Source organism: Hemiscyllium ocellatum, chromosome 1, assembly GCF_020745735.1.
Source record: "Hemiscyllium ocellatum isolate sHemOce1 chromosome 1, sHemOce1.pat.X.cur, whole genome shotgun sequence".
NCBI lineage: Eukaryota > Metazoa > Chordata > Chondrichthyes > Orectolobiformes > Hemiscylliidae > Hemiscyllium > Hemiscyllium ocellatum.
The window spans coordinates 6224813-6249635 of NC_083401.1; the positions used below are offsets into that span (position 1 = coordinate 6224813).

The following is a 24823-nucleotide window of genomic DNA, read 5'->3' on the forward strand; positions in this document are numbered from 1 at the left end:
TCTGTGGCAGCGAGCTGTGCAAATGGAGTCCATGGATGGGAGGTTCCCTTCTGTGATGGTCTGTGGTTCCTCACAGCAGTTGCCTTACCAGACTGTGATGCACCTGGACAGTATGCTTTCTGTGATATAAGTTAGTGAGGAACCTTATGGAGATGGCAAATTTCCTGAGCTGCCTGAGGAAGAAGAAGCATTGTTGTACCTTCTTGACCATCGCATCGACAGGGGAAGTCCAAGACAGGTTGTCAGTTATTGTCACACCTGGGAACTTAACACTCTCCCTCCTCTCAACCTCTATTGATGTAAATTGGGCAGGGGGGGGGGGAAGGTGGTAGAGGGGGCTGTTTGCCTCCTTTCTTCCTGACATTCTTTAGTTTTCCACACATGGGGTCCAGAGCCAATGTTGAGGACTCCCAGAGCACCTCCCTCCCGACTGTATCCCACTGTTCCACCACCTCTGCTGGGTCTGTCCTGCTGGTGGGACAGGGTTTATCCAGGGATGGTGGTGGTGACGTCTGGAATATTGTAAGATGTGAGTATGACTATGGCAGGTTGTTGCTTGACTCGTCTGTGAGACAGCTCTGCCAGTTTTGGCTCTAGCTCCGTAATGTTAGTGAGGAGGGCCCTGCAAAGTTGACAGGGCTGTTTCTGTTGTCGTCTTTTCCTGTGCCTAGGTCAATACCAGGTGATCTGTCCAATTTCATTTCTTTATTGAGACTTTGAAGCGATTGGTCCAACAGAAAGGTTATCTAGGCCATTTCAGAGAGCAACTGAGAGTCAACCATATCACTGTGGGTCTGGAGTCATATGCAGGTCACACCAGGTAAGGATGGCTGATTTCCTTCCCTGAAGGACATTAGTGAACCAGATTACCTATTCCCACAATAGGTAGTCATTTCATGATCAGCAATAGATTCTTAACTGAATTCAAATTCCACCATCTGCCTGGTCCCCAGGACATTGTCTGAATTTTTGAATGAATTGTCTAGCAATAATGCCACTCAGCCATTGCCTTCCCTCAATATTCAGGATGAGCTCAGTAGATTTTTGAAACCTAAAGGAATCAGTTGATGCAAAGTGGGTTGGTGCAGTAAAGTGGGTTGGTGCGGTAAAGTGGGGTTGAGCTGGATGCAGAGCTCTGATGTTTTGGGATATGCAAAAGCCCAGAGGAATCCTTTGACCATTTCTTGCTTCTCGTTTTCATGGTTATGAGTTTGACTGGGTTTTAGTGTTCGACAATGCAGACGGCTCATTTTTGAAACTTTATCACATTGACACTGCGTTGACAACCATTGTTTATTTTCTATTTAACAGCTGTGTCATTATGCACAATGTAAGGATTTGGCTGTCTTTAAAGTAAAGGAATGTGACGACACCTGCAATAAAAAAGGGGTATGAAGTTAGTTTCTCTTATTCCTTGTTAGACTGATTAATGTTTTGGGGGTTGATTAGGATAACTGCATTGATATAACTCGTTGAATGGAGTAAACATCCTAAGGCACTTCACAAGAATGCTATCAATACAATTTGGACCACAGTGCCTGAAAGGAAAAAGAGAAAGAATGATTGAGTGACAGTGAATCCAGACCTCAAGGTCTAGGACAATTGCAAAAATGCCAATACTGGTGAACCAATGAAAATTACAGATAATTCAAGACCAGAATTAGTATTTTAATGATGTCTCAGAGGATTTGAGCTGGAAAAGAACATAATGATACAGGAGAGGTGAGGCCAAGGATAGATGTGAAGACAAAGATTAAAATTTAATATCAACATTTCCTTAAATAAGAGGCAATGTGAGCCAACAAGCAGAGGGTAATCTACACAAACAAAATGTTTTTAGAGATAGAACAGGAACAGAGTTTTGGATTATCTCAAGTTTCCAGTGGGCAGATTGTGCAGGATGAGCTGGGAGTGAATTGGCAGAATTGAGTGTCATGTTCAGGATGGTCTGGATGAAGTTTGTAGCAGCAAAGGTAGGCAAGGGTAGAGATCGGCAGAGTAACAGAATGGATCCAATGATGGTGTCAATATAAGGGTAATAGTATATCTCAGGGGAAAACATAATAAATTTGTGAATTGACAGGTGAAGTTTCAGATAGCTGTTCAGGAGAGGATGGAGTGGCAACTGAAAAATAGACTTTGCAATTTTTCCATATACCTGAAGGAAACGTTTGCTCAACCAGTCTTGGATATCAGATTGAAATCTGATCATTCTGCAGGTAACCGGACAGATTATTTTGGTAGTTCAGAAGACATACAAGACACTTGCCTTTATAGGTCATGACACAGAATTAAAAGTACATGTTGCAACTGTACAGGACTTTGGTTTGGCTCCAGGTGGAACACTGTCCCCACACTATAGGAAGGATGAGATTGTACAGGAGGGGATGCAGAGGAGATTCACCAGGATGGTGCCTGGGATGGAGCACTTCAGCGATGAAGGGAGGATGGATAAGCTTGGGGTGATTCCTTTGGAGCAGAGAAGTTTGAGAAGGGTCCTGATAAAAGGTCTAAGACTATCAGGGACATGAACAGTTTGGATAGGAAGCAGCTGTTCCTCTTAGTCTCAGGGTCAATGACAGGGCGGGGAGGGAGGGGCGGCATCATTTTAAAATAAAAGACAGGAGATTAAGAAGAATTTGAGGGAAAAACAACGTTCACCCAGAGGTTGGTGGGGTCTGGAAGGGCAGTGAGGTGGGAAACCTCAACTATAAAAAAGGATTTGGCTGAACACTAGAAATGTCATAACATTGACGGCTTTGGGCAAAGTGCTGAAACGTGGGGCTAGTGTGGACAGGACAGCATGGACATAATGGGCCAAAGAACCCCTTACATGCTGTTTGACTCAGGCACCATTATCTAGCTTTTACGTCCAGATTATATTGAACTCAAATTTCACTAGCGACCATACTGGGATTCAAACCCATAAACACTAGAACATTGGGTAAGATTTTGGAATGATTGTTCAGTGAAATTACCTCACTGCCACCACCTGAATAGTTATTGCAGAATCTGCTGTCAGTGAGCCATATACCCACAACCTCTGGGTGATGAAGATTCTCCTTAAATCTCCTCTGAACCTTCTGTCCCTTACATTAAATCTATACATTCTGCACATTGATCCCTCCATCAAACGGGAAACATCTCTTCCTATCTACTATCAATCCCTCTCATCATTTTATACATCTCCATCACATCCTCTCAGTTTCCTCTCCTCTGCGAAAAGCAACCTCAGTCTGTCCAATCTCTCTTCATCACTGAAGTTCTCCAGACCAGGCAACATCCTGGTAAATCTCCACTGTAACCTCTCCAGTTTTATCATACCCCCTTGAGCAAAAGGAAACAGTTGTAGTTGAAGGGAGTTTCTCAAAATGGAGAAAGGTGATCCGTGGTGTTCCACAGGGATCAGTGCTGGGGCCACTGTTGTTTGTGATACACAATGATCTGGAAGAAGGTATTATTGGTCTGATCAGCAAGTTTGCAGGTGACATGAAGACTGGTGGTGTAGCAGAAAGCATAAGGGACTGTCAAAGAATACAGGAGCGTATAGATAGACTGGAAAGTTGGGCAGAGAAGTGGCAGATGGAGTTCGATCCAGGCAAATGTGAGGTGATGCATTTTGGGAAGTCTAATTCTAGAGCGAATTATACATTGAACGGAAGAGCCTTGGGAAAAGTTGATGAGCAGAGAGATCTGGGAGCTCAGGCCCATTGTATCCTGAAGGTTGCTGCACAGGTGGATAGAGTGGTCAAGAGCTGGCATATGGTATGCTTGCCTTCATCGGGTGGGGTATTGAGTATAAGAGCTGGGAGGTCATGTTAAAGTTGTGCAAGACATTGGTTTGGCCGCATTTAGAATACAGTGTACAGTTCTGGTTGCCACATTACCCATAGGATGTGGATGCTTTGGAGAGGGTGCAGAGAAGGTTTATGAGGATGTTGCCTGGTATGGAAGGTGTTAGCTATGAAGAGAGGTCAAGTAGGTTAGAATTGCTTTTTCTAGTAAAAAATGAGGTCTGCAGATGCTGGAGATCACAGCTGCAAATGTGTTGCTGGTCAAAGCACAGCAGGCCAGGCAGCATCTCAGGAATAGAGAATTCGACGTTTCGAGCATAAGCCCTTCATCAGGAATAAGAGAGAGAGCCAAGCAGGCTAAGATAAAAGGTAGGGAGGAGGGACTAGGGGAGGGGCGATGGAGGTGGGATAGGTGGAAGGAGGTCAAGGTGAGGGTGATAGGCCGGAGTGGGGTGGGGGCGGAGAGGTCAGGAAGAGGATTGCAGGTTAGGAGGGCGGTGCTGAGTTGAGGGAACCGACTGAGACAAGGAGTTGAGGGAACCGACTGAGACAAGGAGTTGAGGGACCACTCCCTTCGTGACTCCCATGTCAGATCCACACCCCCCACCAACCCAACCTCCACCCCCGGCACCTTCCCCTGCAACCGCAGGAAATGTAAAACTTGCGCCCACACCTCCACACTCACTTCCCTCCAAGGCCCCAAGGGATCCTTCCATATCCGCCACAAGTTCACCTGTACCTCCACACACATCATCTATTGCATCCGCTGCACCCGATGTGGCCTCCTCTATATTGGTGAGACAGGCCGCTTACTTGCGGAACGCTTCAGAGAACACCTCCAGGCCGCCCGAACCAACCAACCCAATCACCCCGTGGCTCAACACTTTAACTCTCCCTCCCACTCCACCGAGGACATGCAGGTCATTGGACTCCTCCACCGGCAGAACACAACAACACGACGGCTGAAGGAGGAGCGCCTCATCTTCCGCCTGGGAACCCTCCAACCACAAGGTATGAATTCAGATTTCTCCAGTTTCCTCATTTCCCCTCCCCCCACCTTGTCTCAGTCGGTTCCCTCAACTCAGCACCGCCCTCCTAACCTGCAATCCTCTTCCTGACCTCTCCGCCCCCACCCCACTCCGGCCTATCACCCTCACCTTGACCTCCTTCCACCTATCCCACCTCCATCACCCCTCCCCCTAGTCCCTCCTCCCTACCTTTTATCTTAGCCTGCTTGGCTCTCTCTCTTATTCCTGATGAAGGGCTTATGCTCGAAACGTCGAATTCTCTATTCCTGAGATGCTGCCTGGCCTGCTGTGCTTTGACCAGCAACACATTTGCAGCTAGAATTGCTTTTTCCCCCAGAGTGAGGGATTCAATAATGAGAGGTTCCGTTTTCAAGGTGAGAGGTGAAATGTTTAAGGGGGATATACGTGGCAAGTACTTTACATAGAGGGTGGTAGGTACCTGGAACGCATTGCCAGCAGAAGTAGTAGTGGCAGGCACAGTAGATTTATTTAAAATGCATCTGGACAGATGCATGAGGAGGTGGGGAGCAGAGGGATACAGATGCTTAGGAATTGGGTGATAGGTTTAGACAGTGGATTTGGATCTACTGGCCTGTTCCTTGGCTGTAAATTTTTTGTTTTTTCCCCCCTTTGTTTCTATAAATGTGGATTCTGGAACTGCAAACTATAAATTCCAACTGTGGCCAAACCAAAGTTTTATACAGTTCCAACATCATCTTCCTGCACGTAAACTCCGTGCCTCAACTAATAATGGTAGATGCAACATTTGCCTTCTTGATCACTTTATCCACTTATCCTGACACCTTAAGGAACCAATGTCCATGCAACCCAAGGTCCCTCTGATTCTCGGCTTTCTAGGGTCTTATTGTTCATTCAATTTGATCGGATTTGATTTATTGTCATCACATGTATGTAAGAAAAATTTTGTTTTGCATATAGTACAAGTAGATCATAACATACAAGGACAGACAGTTAATAGAGTAATTGAATAAATGCAAGAAATATGAGAATTATATCTGCTATAGAGAGAGTCATCCTGAGTTGGCAACATCTTGAATCCATTCCCTAGCCTTGTTTGTCCTGTCCAAGGGTGTGACCTCACATTTATTCAAATTGAATTCCACTTGCCACTGATTACCCTTCTCTATCATTCTGAAATCTAAGGCTATCCTCCTCATTCTTTACCACCCCACCAAGTTTTGTAACATCTGTGAACTTACTGATCAATTCTCCTCTAAATCATTTATATAGATCACAACAGCAAAGGCTCCAACACTGATCCCTGTGGAACTCAATTAGACACATACTTTTAATTAGAAAAACATTTCTCAACCATCAGTTCCAGTTTCTGCCACTCAGTCTGTTATAGGTGAAATGTTTCAAATTTCCTTTGATTCCATGAGCTCTTCCTTTCCCGATCAGTCTCCTGTGGGAACTTCTCAAAATCCTTCAATTCCAAGGAGATTACATCAAAAGCATTGCCCTTATCTACATAGCTAGTCACATCTGCTTCAGTGCTTAAGACAACCATCCACAAGCTCCCCATTAGGAGTCTGCCATATCTTAGTCTGGATGATTTATTTCCATTTACTTCTTACTTGGTTGTGTCCTTTTACTTTCTCTATGCACCAACTCACTGTAATAGTTTTATCAAAAGTGCCAAATTATAGCCTCAACCTGACAAGAAGAAGGGCCATTGGACCCAGAATGTTGACTCTGATTTCTCTCCATAGATGCTGCCAGACCTGTTGAGCTTTTCCGGGTGTTTCATTTTTTCTCTCAGTGTTTGTCTGCAGATTTGCCACTTGCATTAAATCGCCAGATATTACCCCCGTTTACGATAGCATGCATTCTGTGATTACTCCACATCACTCTCCCGTGTACAATGTTCACAGTGGATGAATATAGTGGATGGATGTTAGCCAGTGGCTTGCTTGAAGGTATCTACAGTTCTGCAGACTGTCCTCTGACAACTGTAGATGTGACTCCAGTTCATGTTCAGTTTTACACTGGACACCATTTTCCAAGTGATTTTAAAATCTTTCATTGTTTCAGGTTTGCAACAACAAAGGTACCTGTCACTGTGATGTTGGCTGGGCTCCTCCATTTTGTAAAACCAAGACTAGCAGCTTTGACAGTGGACACATGATCAGAACAGACACAGGTAACCTTTGCAGTTTTTCATTGTGCCTGCTTTTTCTTCTTTGAGTTTTGTCTCTGTGTTCCTCCCCAGTATGTGTCTGCAGGCAGAGGTTGCTGAACCATACCAGTATTTTTCAAAGTTAAAAATCACACAACACCAGGTTATAGTCCAACAGGTTTAATTGGAAGCACACTAGCTTTTGGAGCACTGCTCCTTCACAACCACCTGATGTTGTGTGATTTTTAACTTTGTACACCCCAGTCCAACACCAGCATCTCCGAATCAGGTCATTTTTCACAATCTATTATATCAGTTCTGTTCCGCACTTTAATTTATGGATGTATTCTGCGCACTGTTGTTTATTTGATTGGACTGTCTTTTATGGATTTGTTACTGCTGTGTGATTAATGAAAGTGGGATTAGAGGTTTGTCCTCAAAGTGTCAGGATTTGTCCCCTGCTTTCCCTGCAAATTGCTGTTTCTTGTAAGCGGCTGTTCACGTTAACTGTTTGTAATTTGTACTGGTTAATAAAATATTTTTTAAAAACAAACAGAAAGTTCAGAGGTTCTGCTCTGAGGAATCTGGCCCAGTGTCAGGAAGTAGCCTGTGGAAATGTACGGTGAATTCCCGATGGGATCTCAGCCTCTGTGGAGTTATTTCAGGCCTCACTCCAAGTTCACCATTTACTGTTCTAATCAAATAAAAGTCAACAGCTTCCAAACTCCGCAGCTTCCACTGACCTGAAAGAAATGAGATAAGGAGGGCTGGGACCAGAAATCATTTTGCAAACAGGAAGGAAAGTTAGGAAATGAGTGTTGTCAACCTGAGAACCTGTACAGACCAATGAGCAGAAGGTTGAGAAGTGAATAGCATTGGATGGGTGTGAGGATATGGGGAGGAGAGACCTAGATAAATTCTTGTTTTCAGAGGGCAAAAATGGGAGTTGGGCCAGGAAAACATTGGAGTAGCTATGGATGGAGATTCAGCAGTGTATGGGGGGAGGCACAGTCAGAGACAGGTCACTTGACAGAGGTGAAAGACAGCAGTCTTCAATCTAAAAGGAATGTTGGGCCAGAAATTCCGTTCAGGCTCAAACAGAGCATCAAAGTTTGGTTCAGTCCAAGGCAGTCAGAAGGTGGCTGGAAGGAATTGGTGATGAGGGCTGAAGCAATGGTTTCAATCTATCCCATAATGCTTACTCATCCAATTTGTGGAAGTTAGTCATGCAGCAAAATTAGTCAGAGGCAGAGAATATGTTCAGAGATTTAACAGAACTGGGTGCCATTTCAAAAGGCACTAGCACTGTGATAATATCACTGCACTAGCAATCCAGAGTCTGAGCTAATGTTCTGAGGGTCCAGGTACAAATCCCATCATGGCAGATCCAACTTTAAACAATCTGTAATTGAAAGCTAGTATAATGGTGACCACATTATCTGTTGTGAAAAATCCATCTGGTTTACTAATGTGCTTCAGGGAGCAAATGTTGGTATCTGTGATGCTGTGGAGAGAGATGAGCCACCTGCTTTGCTTTTCTGGATGTGGCAGGACTGTAGAACTTAGATCTGACCCTTTGGTCGTGGAATTGCTCAGCTCAGTCTCTCTCAGTTTGGTACACAGGCAGCCCTGTTTGGTTGCTTCACCAGGTTGACACCTTATTTTTATCTGCTGTTGCTTATACACTCATCATTGAACAGGAGTTGATCTTCCAGCCTGATAATTATGGGAGAGAGCGGGAGATGGAACATCGAACATTATAGTGAAGTACAGGCCCTCGATGTTGCGCCAACCTGTGAAACCAATCTAAAGCCTATCTATCCAACACTATTCCACTATCATCCATATATTCATCCAATGACCATTTAAATGCTCTTAAAATTTGAGTCTACTACCGTTGCAAGCAGTGTGTTCCATGCCCCTATTACTCAAAGTAAAGAATTAACTCTGACATCTGTTCTATATCTATCACCCCCTCAATTTAAAGCTACAACCCCTCATGCTAGCCATCATGATCCGAGGAAAAAGGCTCTCCCTGTCCACCCTATCTAACCCTCTGATTATCTTATATGTCTCAATTAAGTCACCGCTAAACCTTTTTCTCTCTAACGAAAACAACCTCAAGTCCCTCAGCCTTTCCTTGCAAGACCTTCCCTCCAGACCAGGGAACACCCAGTAAATCTCCTCTGAACTCTGTCTGAAGCTTCCACATCCTTCCAATAATGCGTGACCAGAACTGTACGCAATATTCCAAGTGCAGCCACGGTACATCTGCAATATGTCCTCATGGCTCCAAAACTCAATCCCTCCACCAATAAAAGCTAACACACTGTTGCCTTCTGACCAACCTTATCAACCTGGGTGGCAACTTTCAGGAATCTATGTACGTGGGCATTGAGATCTCTGTTCATTTTCATGACCAAGAATCTTACCATTAGCCAGTACTTTTTCTTCTTGTTGGTTCTTCCAAATCACCTCACACTTTTCCACATTAAACTCCATTTGCTACCTCCCAGCCCAGCTCTGCAGCTTATCCATGTCCCTCTGTAACTTGCAAATCCTTCAGCACTATCTACAACTCCACCAACCTTAATATCATTCGCCAATTTACTAACCCATCCTTCTACACCCTCATCCAGGTCATTTATAAACATGACAAACAGCAGTGGCCCGAAAACAGATCCTTGCAGTACACCACTAGTAACTGAGCTCCAAGATGAACATTTCCCACCAATCACCACCCCATGTCTTCTTACAACTGGCCAATTTCTGATCCAAACCACTAAATCACCCTCAATCCCATGCCTCAGTATTTTCTGCAATAGCCTACTGTGGGGAACACTATCAAACGCCTTACTGAAATCCATATACAACACATCAACTGCTTTACCCTCATCTACTTGTTTGGTTACCTTCTCAAAGAACACAATAAGGTTTGTGAGGCATGACCTATCCTTCACAAACCCGTGTTGACTATCCCTAATCAACTGATTCCTCTCTAGATGATTATAAATCCTACCTCTTATAATCCTTTCCAACACTCTACCCACAACCGAAGTAAGGTTCACTGGTCTATAATTACCAGGATTGTCTCTACTCCCCTTCTTGAACAAGGGGACGACATTGCTATCCTCCAGTCCTCTGGCACTATTCCTGTAGACAATGACAACAGATCAAAGTCAAAGCCTCTGCAATCTCCTTCTTGGCTTCCCAGGATATCCGAGGATAAATCCCATCCTTCCCAGGGAACTTATCTATTTTCACACTTTCCAAAATTGCTGACACCTCCTCTTGGTGAGCCTGAATCCCATCCAGTCTAGTTATCCGTATCTCAGTATTCTCCTCGACAACATCCCCTTTCTCCAGTGTGAATACAGACAAAGAATATTGATTTCGCGTTTTCCCCATCTCCTCTGACTCTATGCACAACTTCCCACTACCATATTTGATTGGCCCTAATCGTTCTCTAGTCAGTCTTATTCCTTAAAAGCCTACAGAAAGCTTTAGGGTTTTCCTTGATCCTACCTGCCAATGACTTCTCATGTCCCCTCCTGACTTAGCTTTTTCTTTAGGTCTTTTCTGGCTAACCTGTAACTCTCAAGTGCCCTAACTGAGCCTTCCCATGTCAGTCTCCTTCCTATTGACAAGAGTTTCAGCCTCTTTAATAAATGACCGCTTCCTCCCTGCCTGACAGTACAGACTTATCAAGGGCACGCAGTAGCTGTTACTTGAATAAGCTCCACATTTTCATTGTGCCTATCCCCTGCAATTCCCTTCCCCATCCTATACATCCTAAATATTGCCTAATGCATCATAATTGCCTTTCCCCAAGCCACAACTCTTGCCTTGCTTTATATCCCTATGCCTTTCCATCACTAAAGTAAACATAACCAAATTGTGGTCACTGTCATCAAAGTGCTCACCTACCTCCAAAATCTAAGACCTGGCCGGGTTCGTTACCCAGTACCAAATCCACTGTGGCCTTGCCCCTTGTTGGTCTGTCTACATACTGTGTCAGGAAACCCATCTGTATACATTGGACAAAAACCGACCCATCTAAAGTACTTGAACTATAGTATTTACAGTCAATATTGGAAAGTTAAAGTTGCCCATAATAAGTACCCTGTTACTCTTGCTCCTATCCAGAGATATCATGCTATCCTTTCCTCCACATCTCTGGAACTATTCAGAGGCTGATAGACAACTACCAACAGGGTGACCTCTCCTTTCCAGTTTCTAACCTCAGCCCATACTACCTCAGCTGACGAGTCCTCAAAGGTCAGGATTCATCTCTACAAAGACAATGGGGTGGTCACTCTCACCTGATATCACAACTATCATGGACCAACACACATGCCACACATAGAATTGTGAGTATGATGGTAAGTAAATGATTCCCTCTAGTTTTATCCACCCTCCCACAAAAGACACAGACATACTCTTACAGCAATGTTCTTTCAGGCTCAGCCAACTCGACACTTCAGTTCTGTTAATTGTAATCTGACCCATTATTTGTCATTTCCAGGAAGTATACCTAAGCCAGCTGTCCTGAGTGTTACGATCATGGCACCAGCTTTAATAGTCCCAGTATTAGCCTATTTCCTCGTGAAGGTATTTATGAAGAAAGCCAAGATTGCAAGTGCAAGATCTCTAGCAAGTTAAAGAAATGGTGGCTGTCCAAGGTAAGAATCAACAAGCAAAATGAAGCCTCAGCACTTTCTTTCATCCTAAGGAAAACCTAACACTGAGTTACTAGTGATCAGGTTAGAAATGTGCCTGGAATAGGCTGATTACAAAAGTAACACAAAGATGTGTGAGGAATGTAAGTGGCAGGGATGATGGGTTGGGAGCAGTCCAAATCAGGAATGGGATTATGAAACAGACCAGGAGTGAGACTAGGGACTGGACCAAGAATGAAAAGCAGTGTGAAAGGATTAGATGTGGGTGGAATTTTTAAAGTTCATTCAGGAAAGCTTTTTGTGCCAGTACATAGGTAGTCTGACTGGAGAATGGAGCAGTGCTTCAACCCAGTCCCAGGGAACAAAGCTGGGCAATGGTTGAAGTGTCAGTGGGCAAACATTTTGGGGATCATGATCATAACTCTAAGTTTGTAGTCATTGTAGCGAGGTCAGACCAGCTTAACTGTCCTTATCAGGGAGCCCTGACTTACATAAAAGGGTAAAAAGTGAGGTCTGCAGATGCTGGAGATCAGAGCTGAAAATGTGTTGCTGGTTAAAGCACAGCAGGTCAGGCAGCATCCAAGGAACAGGAAATAAATGTTGAATTTCCTGTTCCTTGGATGCTGCCTGACCTGCTGTGCTTTAACCAGCAACACATTTTCAGCTCTGACATAAAAGGGTGACTGACACAGTGCTATTGTCAAAGGCTATGTGTTTGTAAATAAAGAGCTATAGGATGCCAGCCTCTGAAGAATTATTTCACATTTCAAAAATCATTATGGAAAGGGATAAGGATAATATGTTAAAAGCAAGAATATTACCAGGGATAAACAGGGCCTGTTAGAGACCAAGGGATATGTATGAAGCCAGGGGATGTGGACAGAGTCTTAAATGAATAGTTAGTGTCTGTATTTGTAAAGGAGAAAGAAACTGGATGAGAACATAGGAGGCATGGTTCGAACATTGGTGGGTGACACCAAAATTGATGGCGTAATTGACAGTGAAGACAGTTCACTAAGATTACAAGGGGGTCTTGATCAAAACTGGGCAGGACTTTCAGTTAATGGTAGAGCCAGGGAAATGTTGTTGAACAGAGAGACCCAGGGGTGCAGGATCATAGTTCAGTGAAAGTGGTGTCACAGGTAGACAGGGTGGTGAAGGCAATGTTTAGCACACATGTCTTCATTGAGTATCGGAGTTGGGAGGCCATGTTGCGGCGATACAAGAAATTGGTTTGGCCACTTTGTTAAATTGGAAAGGGGACAGAAAAATGTACAAGGATGTTGCCGGAACCGAAGGGTTTAGGTTTTTTGGAGTGGCTGAAGAGTGATCTTATTAGAGGTTAATGACATCACGAGAGGGATATCAAGGATCTTTCTCCCCAGGGTAGGAGAGTCAAAAACTAGAGGGCATAGGTTTAAGGTGAGGGGGAAAGATTTAAAACTGACATGAGGGGCAGCATTTTCACAGAGGGTGGTGCACGTATAGAACAAGCTGCCAGAAATGGGCGGCGCGGTGGCACAGTGGTTAGCACTGCTGCCTCACAGTGCCAGAGACCCAGGTTCAATTCCCGCCTCAGGCAACAGACTGTATGGAGTTTGCACATTCTCCCTGCGTCCTTGTGGACTGGGTGAATTGGCCATGCTAAATTGCTCATAGTGTTAGGTGAAGGGGTAAATGTAGGGGAATGGGTCAGGGTGGGTTGTGCTTCGGAGGGTCGGTGTGGACATGTGGGGCCGAAGGGCCTGTTTCTGCACTGTAAGTAATCTAATCTAATCTTAAAAAGTGGTTGAAGCTGGTACAATTACAACATTTAAAAGACATTTGGACAGGTACATTGATAGGAAAGTTGGAGGGCAAATGGGACCAGTTCAGTTCAGTGGAGGAGTTGGACCAACGGGCTGGTTTCTGTACTATATACCTCTGTGGCTCTTCATAGCTGGAGGGATTTGGACTGGTAAGAATCCAGTGTGTGACAAGATTAGTTTGGAGATTAGTTTGGTGTAAGAATGCATTAATCCCCAGGGCCTGATCAGATGTACCCCAGGCTGCTATCAGATTGCTGGGGTCCTGGCAGAGAGATTAATACGTTACTGGCCACAAGTGAAGTGCCACGTGGCTGGACGATAGCTAATACAGTTCCTTTGTTGAAGAAGGGCAGCAGGAACAGGCCAAGGAATTACAGAGCAGTTCGTCTAATGTCAGTGGGAGGGAAATTACTGAAAAAAACTTCTGAGGGACTGGATTAATTAACACATAGAAAAGCAGGGATTGATCAGGGATAGTCAGCATGGATTTATTGGTGGGAGATCCTATCTGATAAATTTACTTGTGATTTCTGAAGAGGTGACTAAGTATATTCATGAGGCTACTGCCATTTATGTGAGTTATATGTACTTGAGTAAAGCCTCTGACAAGATTCCACATTTTTAAAAATGCATTCACTTGCTGAGGGAATCGCTAGCACATCAACATTTATTGCCTATCCCTCGCGGCCGAGAGGGCAGCAATGAGTCAACCACATCATTGTGGTCTGAGTAACATGTAGGCCTGACCAGGTAAGGATGGCACATTCCTTCCCTCAAGGACATTAATAAACCATCAGAGTCTTATTTCCAGATTTTTCTTGAATGCACATCTCATGATCTGCTGTAGCAGGATTCAAACCTGGTTCTCCGAGATTAACAACCCAGCAATAACACTATGAGGCCATCGCATCCTCTCGTGGGGTGGAAAGCTGAACAAAAAAGGTAACACCCCATGGGCTCCAAGACAAATTAGCAAATTGGATCCAAAATTGGTTTCCAAATGGGAGGCAAAGGGTGATCGTGGAAGGTTACCTTTTTTGTGATTGGAAGCCTGTGACCAATGGGAATGTACCGCAGGGATCCATACTGGGACCTTAGCAGTGTACAGGTAGTTCTTCTACAATGTGCCAGTAGTGTTCTTGTGCAACCCCGTTTTATAGAAAAATCACACGTTAGAAACAGCATTTCGAGTTTTGGTGATGTAATATTATTTTAAAGGTTTGTGTTTTAGAAACAGTGTCAAGCATGTTATAATGAGTTCACATAAATGAAATGAGTGTTAACAGAATGACCTGTATTGTTACAACTTTAAAAAGCATTAGCTAGACCACAGATGGATTACCTTGTGCAGTTCTGGTCACCACACTATCAGGAGGACATGATTGCACTGGAGAGGGTGCAGAGGAGATTGACCAGAATATTGCCTGGGATGGAACGTCTCAGGGATGAGGAGAGACTGGATGGGCTGGCTTTATTTTCCCTGGAGCAGAGGAGGTGGAGGGAGGATCTGACTGAATTAGAATTAGAATGAGTACAGAGAAAAATTTAAAAGTTGCCACTTATGGTGCCACCTTCAGTATAACAGTATCTAGGTAGAGATTCTTAAGTATGAATTCTTGGGGAAAATATATTAGAAAAATAAAGAACTGGAAAGTCCAGTATTACAAATCATAGAAATAAATTAGAAAAGTGAAAAAATAAGAAGTTCAGAAGAACAGTCTTTCTGACCCAGTCTAGCCTCTAGTCCACACCAGGCCATGACTCCAGACTCTGCTGTGCCTCACCTTGAGGCAGGGAGACCTCTCTGGAATCATTGAGGCTGGAAGGCCATGCTGAGGCCACACCAAGCCACCAAGAGTTTGAGTCCACGTTGAGACCAGGAGTTCATGGCATCGTCAAGAAGGAAAAACAAACATGAAAGAGAAAAGAAAATGAGAAACAAAATGGATGAAGTGGACAAGCTCTGGCTGGAGTCCAATTTCATTATCATCTTGGAACTAAATTATACAAAACTATGAGGGGCATTGACAGATTAAATCATGAGAATCTCTTTCCCATGGTAGACATATCTAAAACCAGAGGTATAAGTTTCAGGTGAGGATGAAGTGGTTCAGAAAAGATCTAATGAAAAATCTTTTCACCAAGAGGCTGGTGGAGGTATTAAACATGCTGCCTGAGAGGATGGTAGAGGCAGGTACTATTGCAACATTTAAGAAGCATCTGGATGAACATAGACTATGGGCCTGTTAATCTTACTTTGTGCACCTCCTATGCAGCCATCACCTCGTATGCCTCGTTCTGTCTAAGCACCCTACGATCTGTTTGTTAAGGTCTGCCCATACTGCTCACAAAACAAAGCTTTTCACTGTACTTCGTACATGTAACGATAATAAATCGATTCAAATCAAAACCAAGTGTAGGTTAATGAGATTAGTGTAATTTGATATTTGTTGGTCAAACATGGTGGGCTGAAGAAGGGCCTCTTTATTCTGCTGTATGACTCTATGACTTCATGACCATCAGGTGTGAGGGTGGGGACAGCATCAAGCATGAGGCTGGGTGTTATGGACCATACCAAACCCCATCAAAATGCATCAAAAAGAAATTGTCGTATTTTATTTAAAGGCAAATGTAAGGAGTCGTATTCCACATATTGGGATATTTGGTCAGTATGGACGGGTTGGATCGAAGGGTCTGTTTCCATGCTGTACATCTCTATGACTCTAAATGATTTGATTGGTCCATGATTGGGCTTTAAGCAAAACACACTTGTTCTTAAAACACAGGCATGACGTTAACTCTATTGAAATACTTGATAGAATAAAATACTATCTAACTCAATCATCAAATGTTCCAATGCAGTAGCATCCCATAAACACACCCTTGGCAAAGGCAAATTCAACAAAACAGACAGTGCTATCTCCTCTGCAATTTAGGAGCTGAGAAAGAGAGAGAGAGAGAGGGAGAACACAAGACTTCTGCTGCAGAGAGAGAGAGAGACTCAATTTATCACCTTCAACTCCAAAACTCCAACTGAAACCACACAGAACAAATCCCTCTCTGACTGTGCAGGGGTAAATTACTGCAGATGCTGGAATCTGAATGGAAAACAAAAAAAAATGCTAGAAATCACTTCACACAGCATCCGTGGTGAGAGAGCAAGCTAACGTTTTCAGTCTAGATGACTCTTCATCAGATCTGTTGTGAAGAGGACAGCATTTATGCAGTAGTGGGGGGAGGGAGCACGGTGGAGTTCTGGGGGAGGAGGCTGCTGAATAGGGGTTCTGGTTAAGTGATTGGGATGTGAGAATGGCAGAACAATAGTATGTCTAACTAGTTGAAAATGTGTTGCTGGCTAAAGCACAGCAGGTTAGGCAGCATCCAAGGAACAGGAAATTCGACGTTTTGGGCATAAGCCCTTCATCAGGAATGAGGAGAGGGTGCCAGGCAGGCTAAGATAAAAGGTAGGGAGGAGGGACTTGGGGGAGGGGCGATGGAGATGTGATAGGTGGAAGGAGGTCAAGGTGAGGGTGATAGGCCGGAGTGGGGTGGGGGTGGAGAGGTTAGGAAGAAGATTGCAGGTTAGGAGGGTGGTGCTGAGTTGAGGGAACCGACTGAGACAAGGTGGGGGGGGGGGGGGGAATGAGGAAACTGGAGAAATCTGAGTTCATACCTTGTGGTTGGAGGGTTCCCAGGCGGAAGATGAGGCGTTCTTCCTCCAACCTTCGTGTTGTTATGTTTTGCCGGTGGAGGAGTCCAAGGATCTGCATGTCCTCGATGGAGTGGGAGGAAGAGTTAAAGTGTTGTGCCACGGCGTGGTTGGGTTGGTTGGTCCGGGCGTCCCTGAGGTGTTCTCTGAAGCATTCCGCAAGTAAGCGGCACGTCTCCCCAATGTAGAGGAGGCCACATCGGGTGCAGCGGATGCAATAGATGATGTGTGTGGAGGTGCAGGTGAACTTGTGGCGGATATGGAAGGATCCCTTGGGGCCTTGGAGGGAAGTGAGGGAGGAGGTGTGGGCGCAAGTTTTACATTTCCTGCGGTTGCAGGGGAAGGTGCCGGGAGTGGAGGTTGGGTTGGTAGGGGGTGTGGACCTGATGAGGGAGTCACGAAGGGAGTGGTCTTTGCGGAACGCTGATAGGGGAGGGGAGGGAAATATATCCCTGGTGGTGGGGTCCGTTTGGAGGTGGCGGAAATGATGGCGGATGATACGTTGTATACGGAGGTTGGTGGGGTGGTAGGTGAGAACCAATGGGGTTCTGTCTTGGTGGCGGTTGGAGGAGCGGGGCTCAAGGGCGGAGGAGCGGGAAACGGAGGAGATGCGGTGGAGAGCATTGGCGATCACGTCTGGGGGGAATCTGCGGTCCTTGAAGAAGGAGGCCATCTGGGCTGTGCGGTGTTGGAACTGGTCCTCCTGGGAGCAGATGCGGCGGAGACGAAGGAATTGGGAATATGGGATGGAGTTTTTACAGGGGGCAGGGTGGGAGGAGGTGTAGTCCAGATAGCTGTGGGAGTCAGTCGGTTTATAGTAGATGTCTGTGTTGAGTCGGTTGCCTGAGATAGAAATGGAAAGGTCTAGGAAGGGGAGGGAGGAGTCTGAGACAGTCCAGGTGAATTTGAGGTCGGGATGGAAGGTGTTAGTAAAGTTGATGAACTGTTCAACCTCCTCGTGGGAGCACGAGGCAGCGCCGATAGAGTCATCGATGTAGCGGAGGAAAAGGTGGGGGGTGGTGCCAGTGTAGTTGCGGAAGATGGACTGTTCCACATATCCTACGAAGAGACAGGCGTAGCTGGGGCCCATGCGGGTGCCCATGGCAACTCCTTTAGTTTGGAGGAAGTGGGAGGATTGGAAAGAGAAGTTGTTCAGAGTGAGGACCAGTTCGGTCAGTCGAAGGAGGGTGTCAGTGGAAGGGTACTGGTTGGTGCGGCGGGAAAGGAAGAAGCGGAGGGCTTTGAGTCCTTCGTGATGGGGGATGGAGGTGTACAGGGACTGGATGTCCATCGTGAAAATAAGGCGTTGGGGACCGGGGAAGCGAAAATCCTGGAGGAGGTGGAGGGCGTGGGTGGTGTCCCGAACGTAGGTGGGGAGTTCTTGGACTAAAGGGGACAGAACCGTGTTGAGGTATTGGGAGATGAGTTCGGTGAGGCAGGAGCAGGCTGAGACAATGGGTCGGCCGGGGCAGGCAGGTTTGTGGATTTTGGGCAGGAGGTAGAAACGGGCGGTGCGGGGTTGTGGGACTATGAGGTTGGAGGCGGTGGATGGGAGATCCCCTGAGGTGATGATGGTTTGGTGGTGGGAGGTGGGGTCGTGCTCGAGGGGGCGATAAGAGGAGGTGTCCGCGAGTTAGCGTTTGGCCCCAGCGGTATAAAGGTCGGTGCGCCAAACTACTACCGCGCCTCCCTTGTCTGCGGTTTGATGGTGAGGTTGGGATTGGAGCGGAGGGAGTGGAGGGCTGCACGTCCTGAGGGTGAGAGGTTGGAGTGGGTGAGAGGGGTGGACAGGTTGAGTCGGTTAAGGTCGCGGCGGCAGTTGGCTATAAACAGATCGAGGGCGGGTAAGAGGCCAGCACGGGGTGTCCAGGTGGATGGGGTGGTTTGGGGGCAGGAGAAGGGGTCGTCAGAGGGTGGGCGGGAGTCTTGGTTGTGAAAGTAGGCACGGAGGCGAAGGCGGCGGAAGAATTGTTCAATATCTCGCCGCGTGTTGAACTCATTGATTCGAGGGCGTAGGGGAATGAAGGTGAGGCCCCTGCTGAGGATTGATCTTTCATCCTCAGAGAGGGGGAGGTCTGGAGGGATGGTGAAAACACGGCAGGGCTGGGAGCTAGGACCTGGTGTGGGACTGGAGCTGGGAGTGGGGGTGGGGTTAGGGGCGGGGACAGAGATCGATGTAGGGGCGGAGTTAGATGTGGTGACATTGCTCGGTGTGGGGGCGGGGTCAAGCGTGGGGGCGGGGTCAAGCGTGGGGGCGGGGTCAAGCGTCGTGACGGAAATAAGCGTGGGGGCGGGGTTATGTTTAGTGACGAAAGATGGCGTGGGGGCGGAGACACCTGAGGCGTTGTGGTCCTGCAGGTTAGTGATGTCACTGGGGGCGGAAGTGGCTGCGGCGACGGCAACCGAAGGGGCGGAAATGGCCGTGGCGACGGAAGAACCGCAGTCATTCCCGGCAGCCGCGGGGGTCGCGAGTCCGTCGGCGATCGTGGAAGCGGCCGTCCACGCGGCGATCGCCGGGCGGCCGCCTGGGCGAGTGGGACAATATGTTGATTCCGCTATTCTGCCATTCTGAAATTCCGATCACTTAATCTGACCTATCTCCCACTCCCCCTCCCCCTCTACCCTATCCAATTGTGCTCCACGTTAAAATCCAAATCATTAATGTATTAAACAAACAACAGGAATCTGAGCACTGCAAAACACCATTTATGGAAGCAGCTATTCACCATTACCCTTGTTTCCTAATACGACGCCAACTCGGAATCCAATTCGACACATGACCCTGTACCCAATGGGCTTTTATTTTTTTCACCATGCCACCATGTGGGACCTTGTCAAATGCCTTACTAAAACCATGTCAATAACATCCATTATGTAGGGTTGGTGTGAACTCAATGGGCTGAATAACGTGCTTCCACACTATAGGGATTTATGATGCTGACATCCTGAGGAACAATTCATCTGGCCATGGCGACATATCCACTTTCAAGGATTCCAACTCCTAGAACACTTCCCCAACATTATGATTATTTTGTTCAATATTTCACACTGCTCCTTTTGGTATACTATATCCATATCATCTCTTTCCTTTGGGAATAAAAAGATTATTTAAAATTCTTCCACTATCCACTGCACCTTCGCACAATTTCCCTTCATCTCCGATATGTTTCACTTCTTCCTCAGCTATCCTTTTGCTGTTTATATGCCAGTAAAATGCCTTTGGGATTTCCTTCTCTTGCTAATTTCCTTTGATTCCATCTCTTTTCTTACTTGATCCCCGTATTTTCTACATTCCTCTATGCTAACTGCAGTGTTGAGTTTTTGTGTCTATCATACGATTTTTTTTTCGGTTTAGTCTTCCCCCATATTTTTCTAGACAGCTATGGGGGTCTAGATGTTGCAGTACCAGTCTGAGTTTTGGAGGAGTCATGTCTGATTTGTACCTCAAGGATCTCAGTTTTTAGTGTCTCCCACTGGTTTATCCTTTAGCAGTTCTGTCCATTCCACCTCCACTTCACTTCACTCTGGAACTCTATCAACAAACATATTGAGTTAGACCCCATCTACCACCCCCTGAGAAAAAGAACAGGAAATGACCAACCTAAAGAAACATATAAATAGAAAGCAGGAATCATGTACAGTGCTTCGCCAGAGGCCCACTGAAGATGTTACCTAATAGGGTGATGAAACATCTCAGTGAGCAAACCTACATCCAGAACCTCAACCTGAGCTACAAATCTTCTCAAAACCCGTTATGGTAACTACTGTCACTTTACCTACTTGACCATCTTCATTACCCAAAACTAAATCCAGAATTGTGGCTGGTCATGTCTTGTTTAAAGTAAAATTCTGGATAAAGTACATGACCTTTTCACCCTCAACGCACCTTACATTGCTTGATTCACAGTTAAAGCCTCCTACTATTATTGCTCTGATATTCCTCCAGGCAAAAACATTGTTTACATACATGTTCTTCTGTGTCCCTCTCACTTTTTGGGGCTCTGTAGTACACTCCTAGTGTTACTGCCCCTTTTTTTCCCAATAAACTCAACCATAAAGCCTCATGTCAATGTTAGAGTAATGCTGGAAAAGCACAGCATGAATGATTCATTCCTGATGAAGGGCTTTTGCCTGAAACATAGATTTTCCTGCTCCTCAGATGCTGCCTGACCTGCTGTGCTTTTCCAGCACCACTCCGATCTTGACTGTAATCTCCAGCATCTACAATACTCACTTCCACTATAAAACTTCATGTGTTAATCTGTTTAGCATATCATCCCATCTCATTACGGACTCTTTAACCAATACTGTTATCCCCACCTACTTTTTTCTACCCACTCAATGCTGCCTGAAAACTTATATGTTCAGGGATATTGAGCTGCCCCTCCTTTAGCCAGGTCTGCATGATAGCAACAACATCGTGCTGCCATGTATCTGTGTCCTTTGTTTATCTGCCTTGTTTGTAACATTCCTTTCATTGAAATAGAAGTGACTCAATGTCCCTTGCTGGATGCTTTTTAGATCCTCATTTCTCTTGCTTTTCCAAGTCACTGACTGCATCACTAACAAATCCTCTATGCAGCATTCAGGTCCTCATCTCTTTATTAACCTATGCCATTGGTACCTGTGTGTACCACAACCACTGGCTGTTCATTCTCCTGCTCCAAAATGTCCTTAAACTGCTCTGTGACATCCCTGACCCTAGCACCAGGGAGGCAACACATAAACCTGGATTCACTTCTGCAGCTACTGAAGGACTTGTCTGTACCCCTTACTATCAATCCCCTCTCACTATAGCTTGCTACTCATTTTTCCTCTCTTCTGTGCAGAAACACCCATGGTGCCCTGAACTTAGACATTACTGCTTTCCCCTGAGAGGCCACTCCAAACCTCAGTATCCAAAGGTTGAAGAGGCATTGACTGCAGGGGACTCCTGCACTTCCTTTCTCATCCTTTTACCTTGTCTGATGGTCATCCATTCCCCTTCTGCCTGTCATGATTTGGAGGTGCTGGTCTTGGACTGGGGTGTACAAAGTTAAAAATCACAACACCAGGTTATAATCCAATCGGTTTAATTGGAAGCACATTATCTTTCAGAGCGCCGCCTTGATGAAGGAGCAGCGTAGTGTCACCTGATGAAGGAGTGGAGTTCCAAAAGCTAGAGTGCTTCCAATGAAGCCGGTTGGACTATAACCTGGTGTTGTGTGATTTTTAACCTTCTGCCAGTGTAATTCTCACAAGTGGTGTGAGCACCTCATGAACACATTGCTGAGAATCTCACAGACAATGCTGATGATCCACAGTGAGTCTACCTACAGCTCCAGCTGTTAGTCAGTGACTGCAGCTGGACACTTCTTGCATACAGTTGTCAGGTACACTGGAAACATCCCTTGTTTCACACTATGTGCAAAAAGAGTACACTTTGGGGCTGAGGTCTCATGACTTCTCTGCATTCAGCTAATTACTCCTATTTAAAGAGTTTAATTAAGCTTAGGACTTTCCCTCACCTTAATCAAACATCTCTTCTGTTACTTAAAATAATATATTCTGGTTTAAAATCTATAAGGAAATACCTGCAGGTATCACTTACCATTTGGCTGTTTCCATCAAGACTGTGTCACAAACTGGACTCAGGCTTTCAGCTTCACTTACTCCTGTTTCCACCCACCTCCAATGCACCCTCATCAGCAGCCAGCAGGATTGAGGCTGGGTCCCCTTTATAGGTCCCAAAAGCAATGATTCTGAACTGGATCAAATCAGTTTTTCGGTTAATCAGCTTCATCTGGGAATGACTCAGCCAATTCCTGTTTCGGATTTGTAATGAGAACTATGCCTAGTCAAAGAGAATGGGCCAGGAATGAGGTTGGGATATGGGTCAGGAATGAGACTGGGAAATAGATCAGGAATGAGACTGGGAAATGGGTCCGGAATGAGACTGGGAAATGGGTCCGGAATGAGACTGGGAAATAGGTCCGGAATGAGACTGGGAAATGGATCAGGAATGAGACTGGGAAATGGATCAGGAATGAGACTGGGAAATTGGTCCGGAATGAGACTGGGAAATGGGTCTGTAATGAGACTGGGAAATAGGTCCGGAATGAGACTGGGAAATGGATCAGGAATGAGACTGGGAAATGGATCAGGAATGAGACTGGGAAATGGGTCTGGAATGAGACTGGGAAATTGGTCCGGAATGACACTGGGAAATGGGTAAGGACCACAGTGGTCTGTTTTACTACCACATCCAGTTGAAAATGGTGATGGACAATGAAATCACACACTTCAGGAGAAGATTCCGTGAATGGCCTTATCCTCAATAATGGAAGAGCCAAACATGGGTGCAAAGGAAAGGCTGAAGCATTGGCAACAATCTTCAGACAGCACTGCTGACTGGGTATTCTATCTAAGTCTCCTGTGGTGTCGTCACGCATTTGATAAGGTTACATCAAAAATATCAGTCAACAACCAACTCAATTCAGTCCAAAGAGAAATAGGTGAATGCATTGAATAATACAAAGTCTAAAGGCATTTGACAGAACTCTTGCAGTGGTACTGTTCTCTAGAACTAGCTACATCCAAATTAACCAGTTTCAGAACAACTGCAACACCGACATCTACCCTGAAATCAGCCAATTACTGCTCCATCAATCTACTTGAATCATCAGCAAAGTGATGGAAGGGTACGAACAGGGCTCTGATTTCATGATGTCACCATATGTGTAGTACATTATTGAACACATTTGGAAATCCACATCTACTATATTTACTGATTCACCTTTATCGATCCTGCATGATATTTCCTCAAGGAATTTGAATAAATTTGTCAGCCAGAACTGTATGCAGTATTCCAAACGTGGCCAAACCAAAGTCTTATATAGTGGTAACATGACCTGCCAACTCTTGCATTCAATACCCTGCATGCCATATGCCTTCTTGACCACTCCACTGACCTGCGTTGCCACCTTCAGGGAACAATGGACCTGAACACACTGATCTCTCTGTACATCAATTTTCCTCAGAGCTTTATCATTTACGGTACAGTTTGTTCTTGAATTGAATCTTCCAAAATGCACCACCTCGCATTTTCCCAGATTGAACTCCATCTGCCATTTCTCTACCCAACTCTCCAATCTATCTATATTCTGCTGCATTCTCTGACAGTCTCCTTCACTATCTGCTTCTCCACCGATCTTAGTGTCATCTGCAAACTTGCTAATCAGACCACTTGTACCTTCCTTTAGATCATTTATGTACATCACAAACAACAGTGGTCCCAGCACGGATCCCATTGGAACACCATTGATCACAGTTCTCCATTTTGAGAAACATCCTTCCCCTACTACTGTCTGTCTCCTGCTGCCCAGCCAGTTCCCTATTCACCTGAACCCAATGTGACTTCACTTTCTCCATCAGCCTACCATGAGTAACCTTATCAAATGCCTGACTGAAGTTCATGTATATGATAGCTACAGCCCTTCCCTGCATAAAACCATGTTGTCTATCACTGATAAGCTCATTTTCTTCCAAATGGAATTATATCCTATCCCTCAATAGCTTAGCAAGTTTTGAGAAGATTTGTAGTTCAGGTTGAGGTTCTGGATGTAGGTTTGCTCACTGAGCTAGAAGGTTCATTTTCAGACGTTTTGTCACCCTACTAAGTAACAT

At 45.3% G+C, this 24823-nt stretch overlaps 1 protein-coding gene across 2 annotated transcripts in view; it reads left to right on the forward strand.

Moving 5' to 3' along the window:
* Positions 1-24823, forward strand: part of LOC132817436 (disintegrin and metalloproteinase domain-containing protein 19-like) — a 43194-nt gene that overhangs the window by 6803 nt on the left and 11568 nt on the right. For both annotated transcript variants that reach the window (XM_060827875.1, XM_060827885.1), the window contains exons 3-4: positions 6878-6986; positions 11488-11644. In XM_060827875.1, the coding sequence (XP_060683858.1) occupies positions 6878-6986; positions 11488-11624 (246 nt within the window). In that variant the 3' untranslated portion in view covers positions 11625-11644. The remainder of the gene's footprint in view (positions 1-6877; positions 6987-11487; positions 11645-24823) is intronic.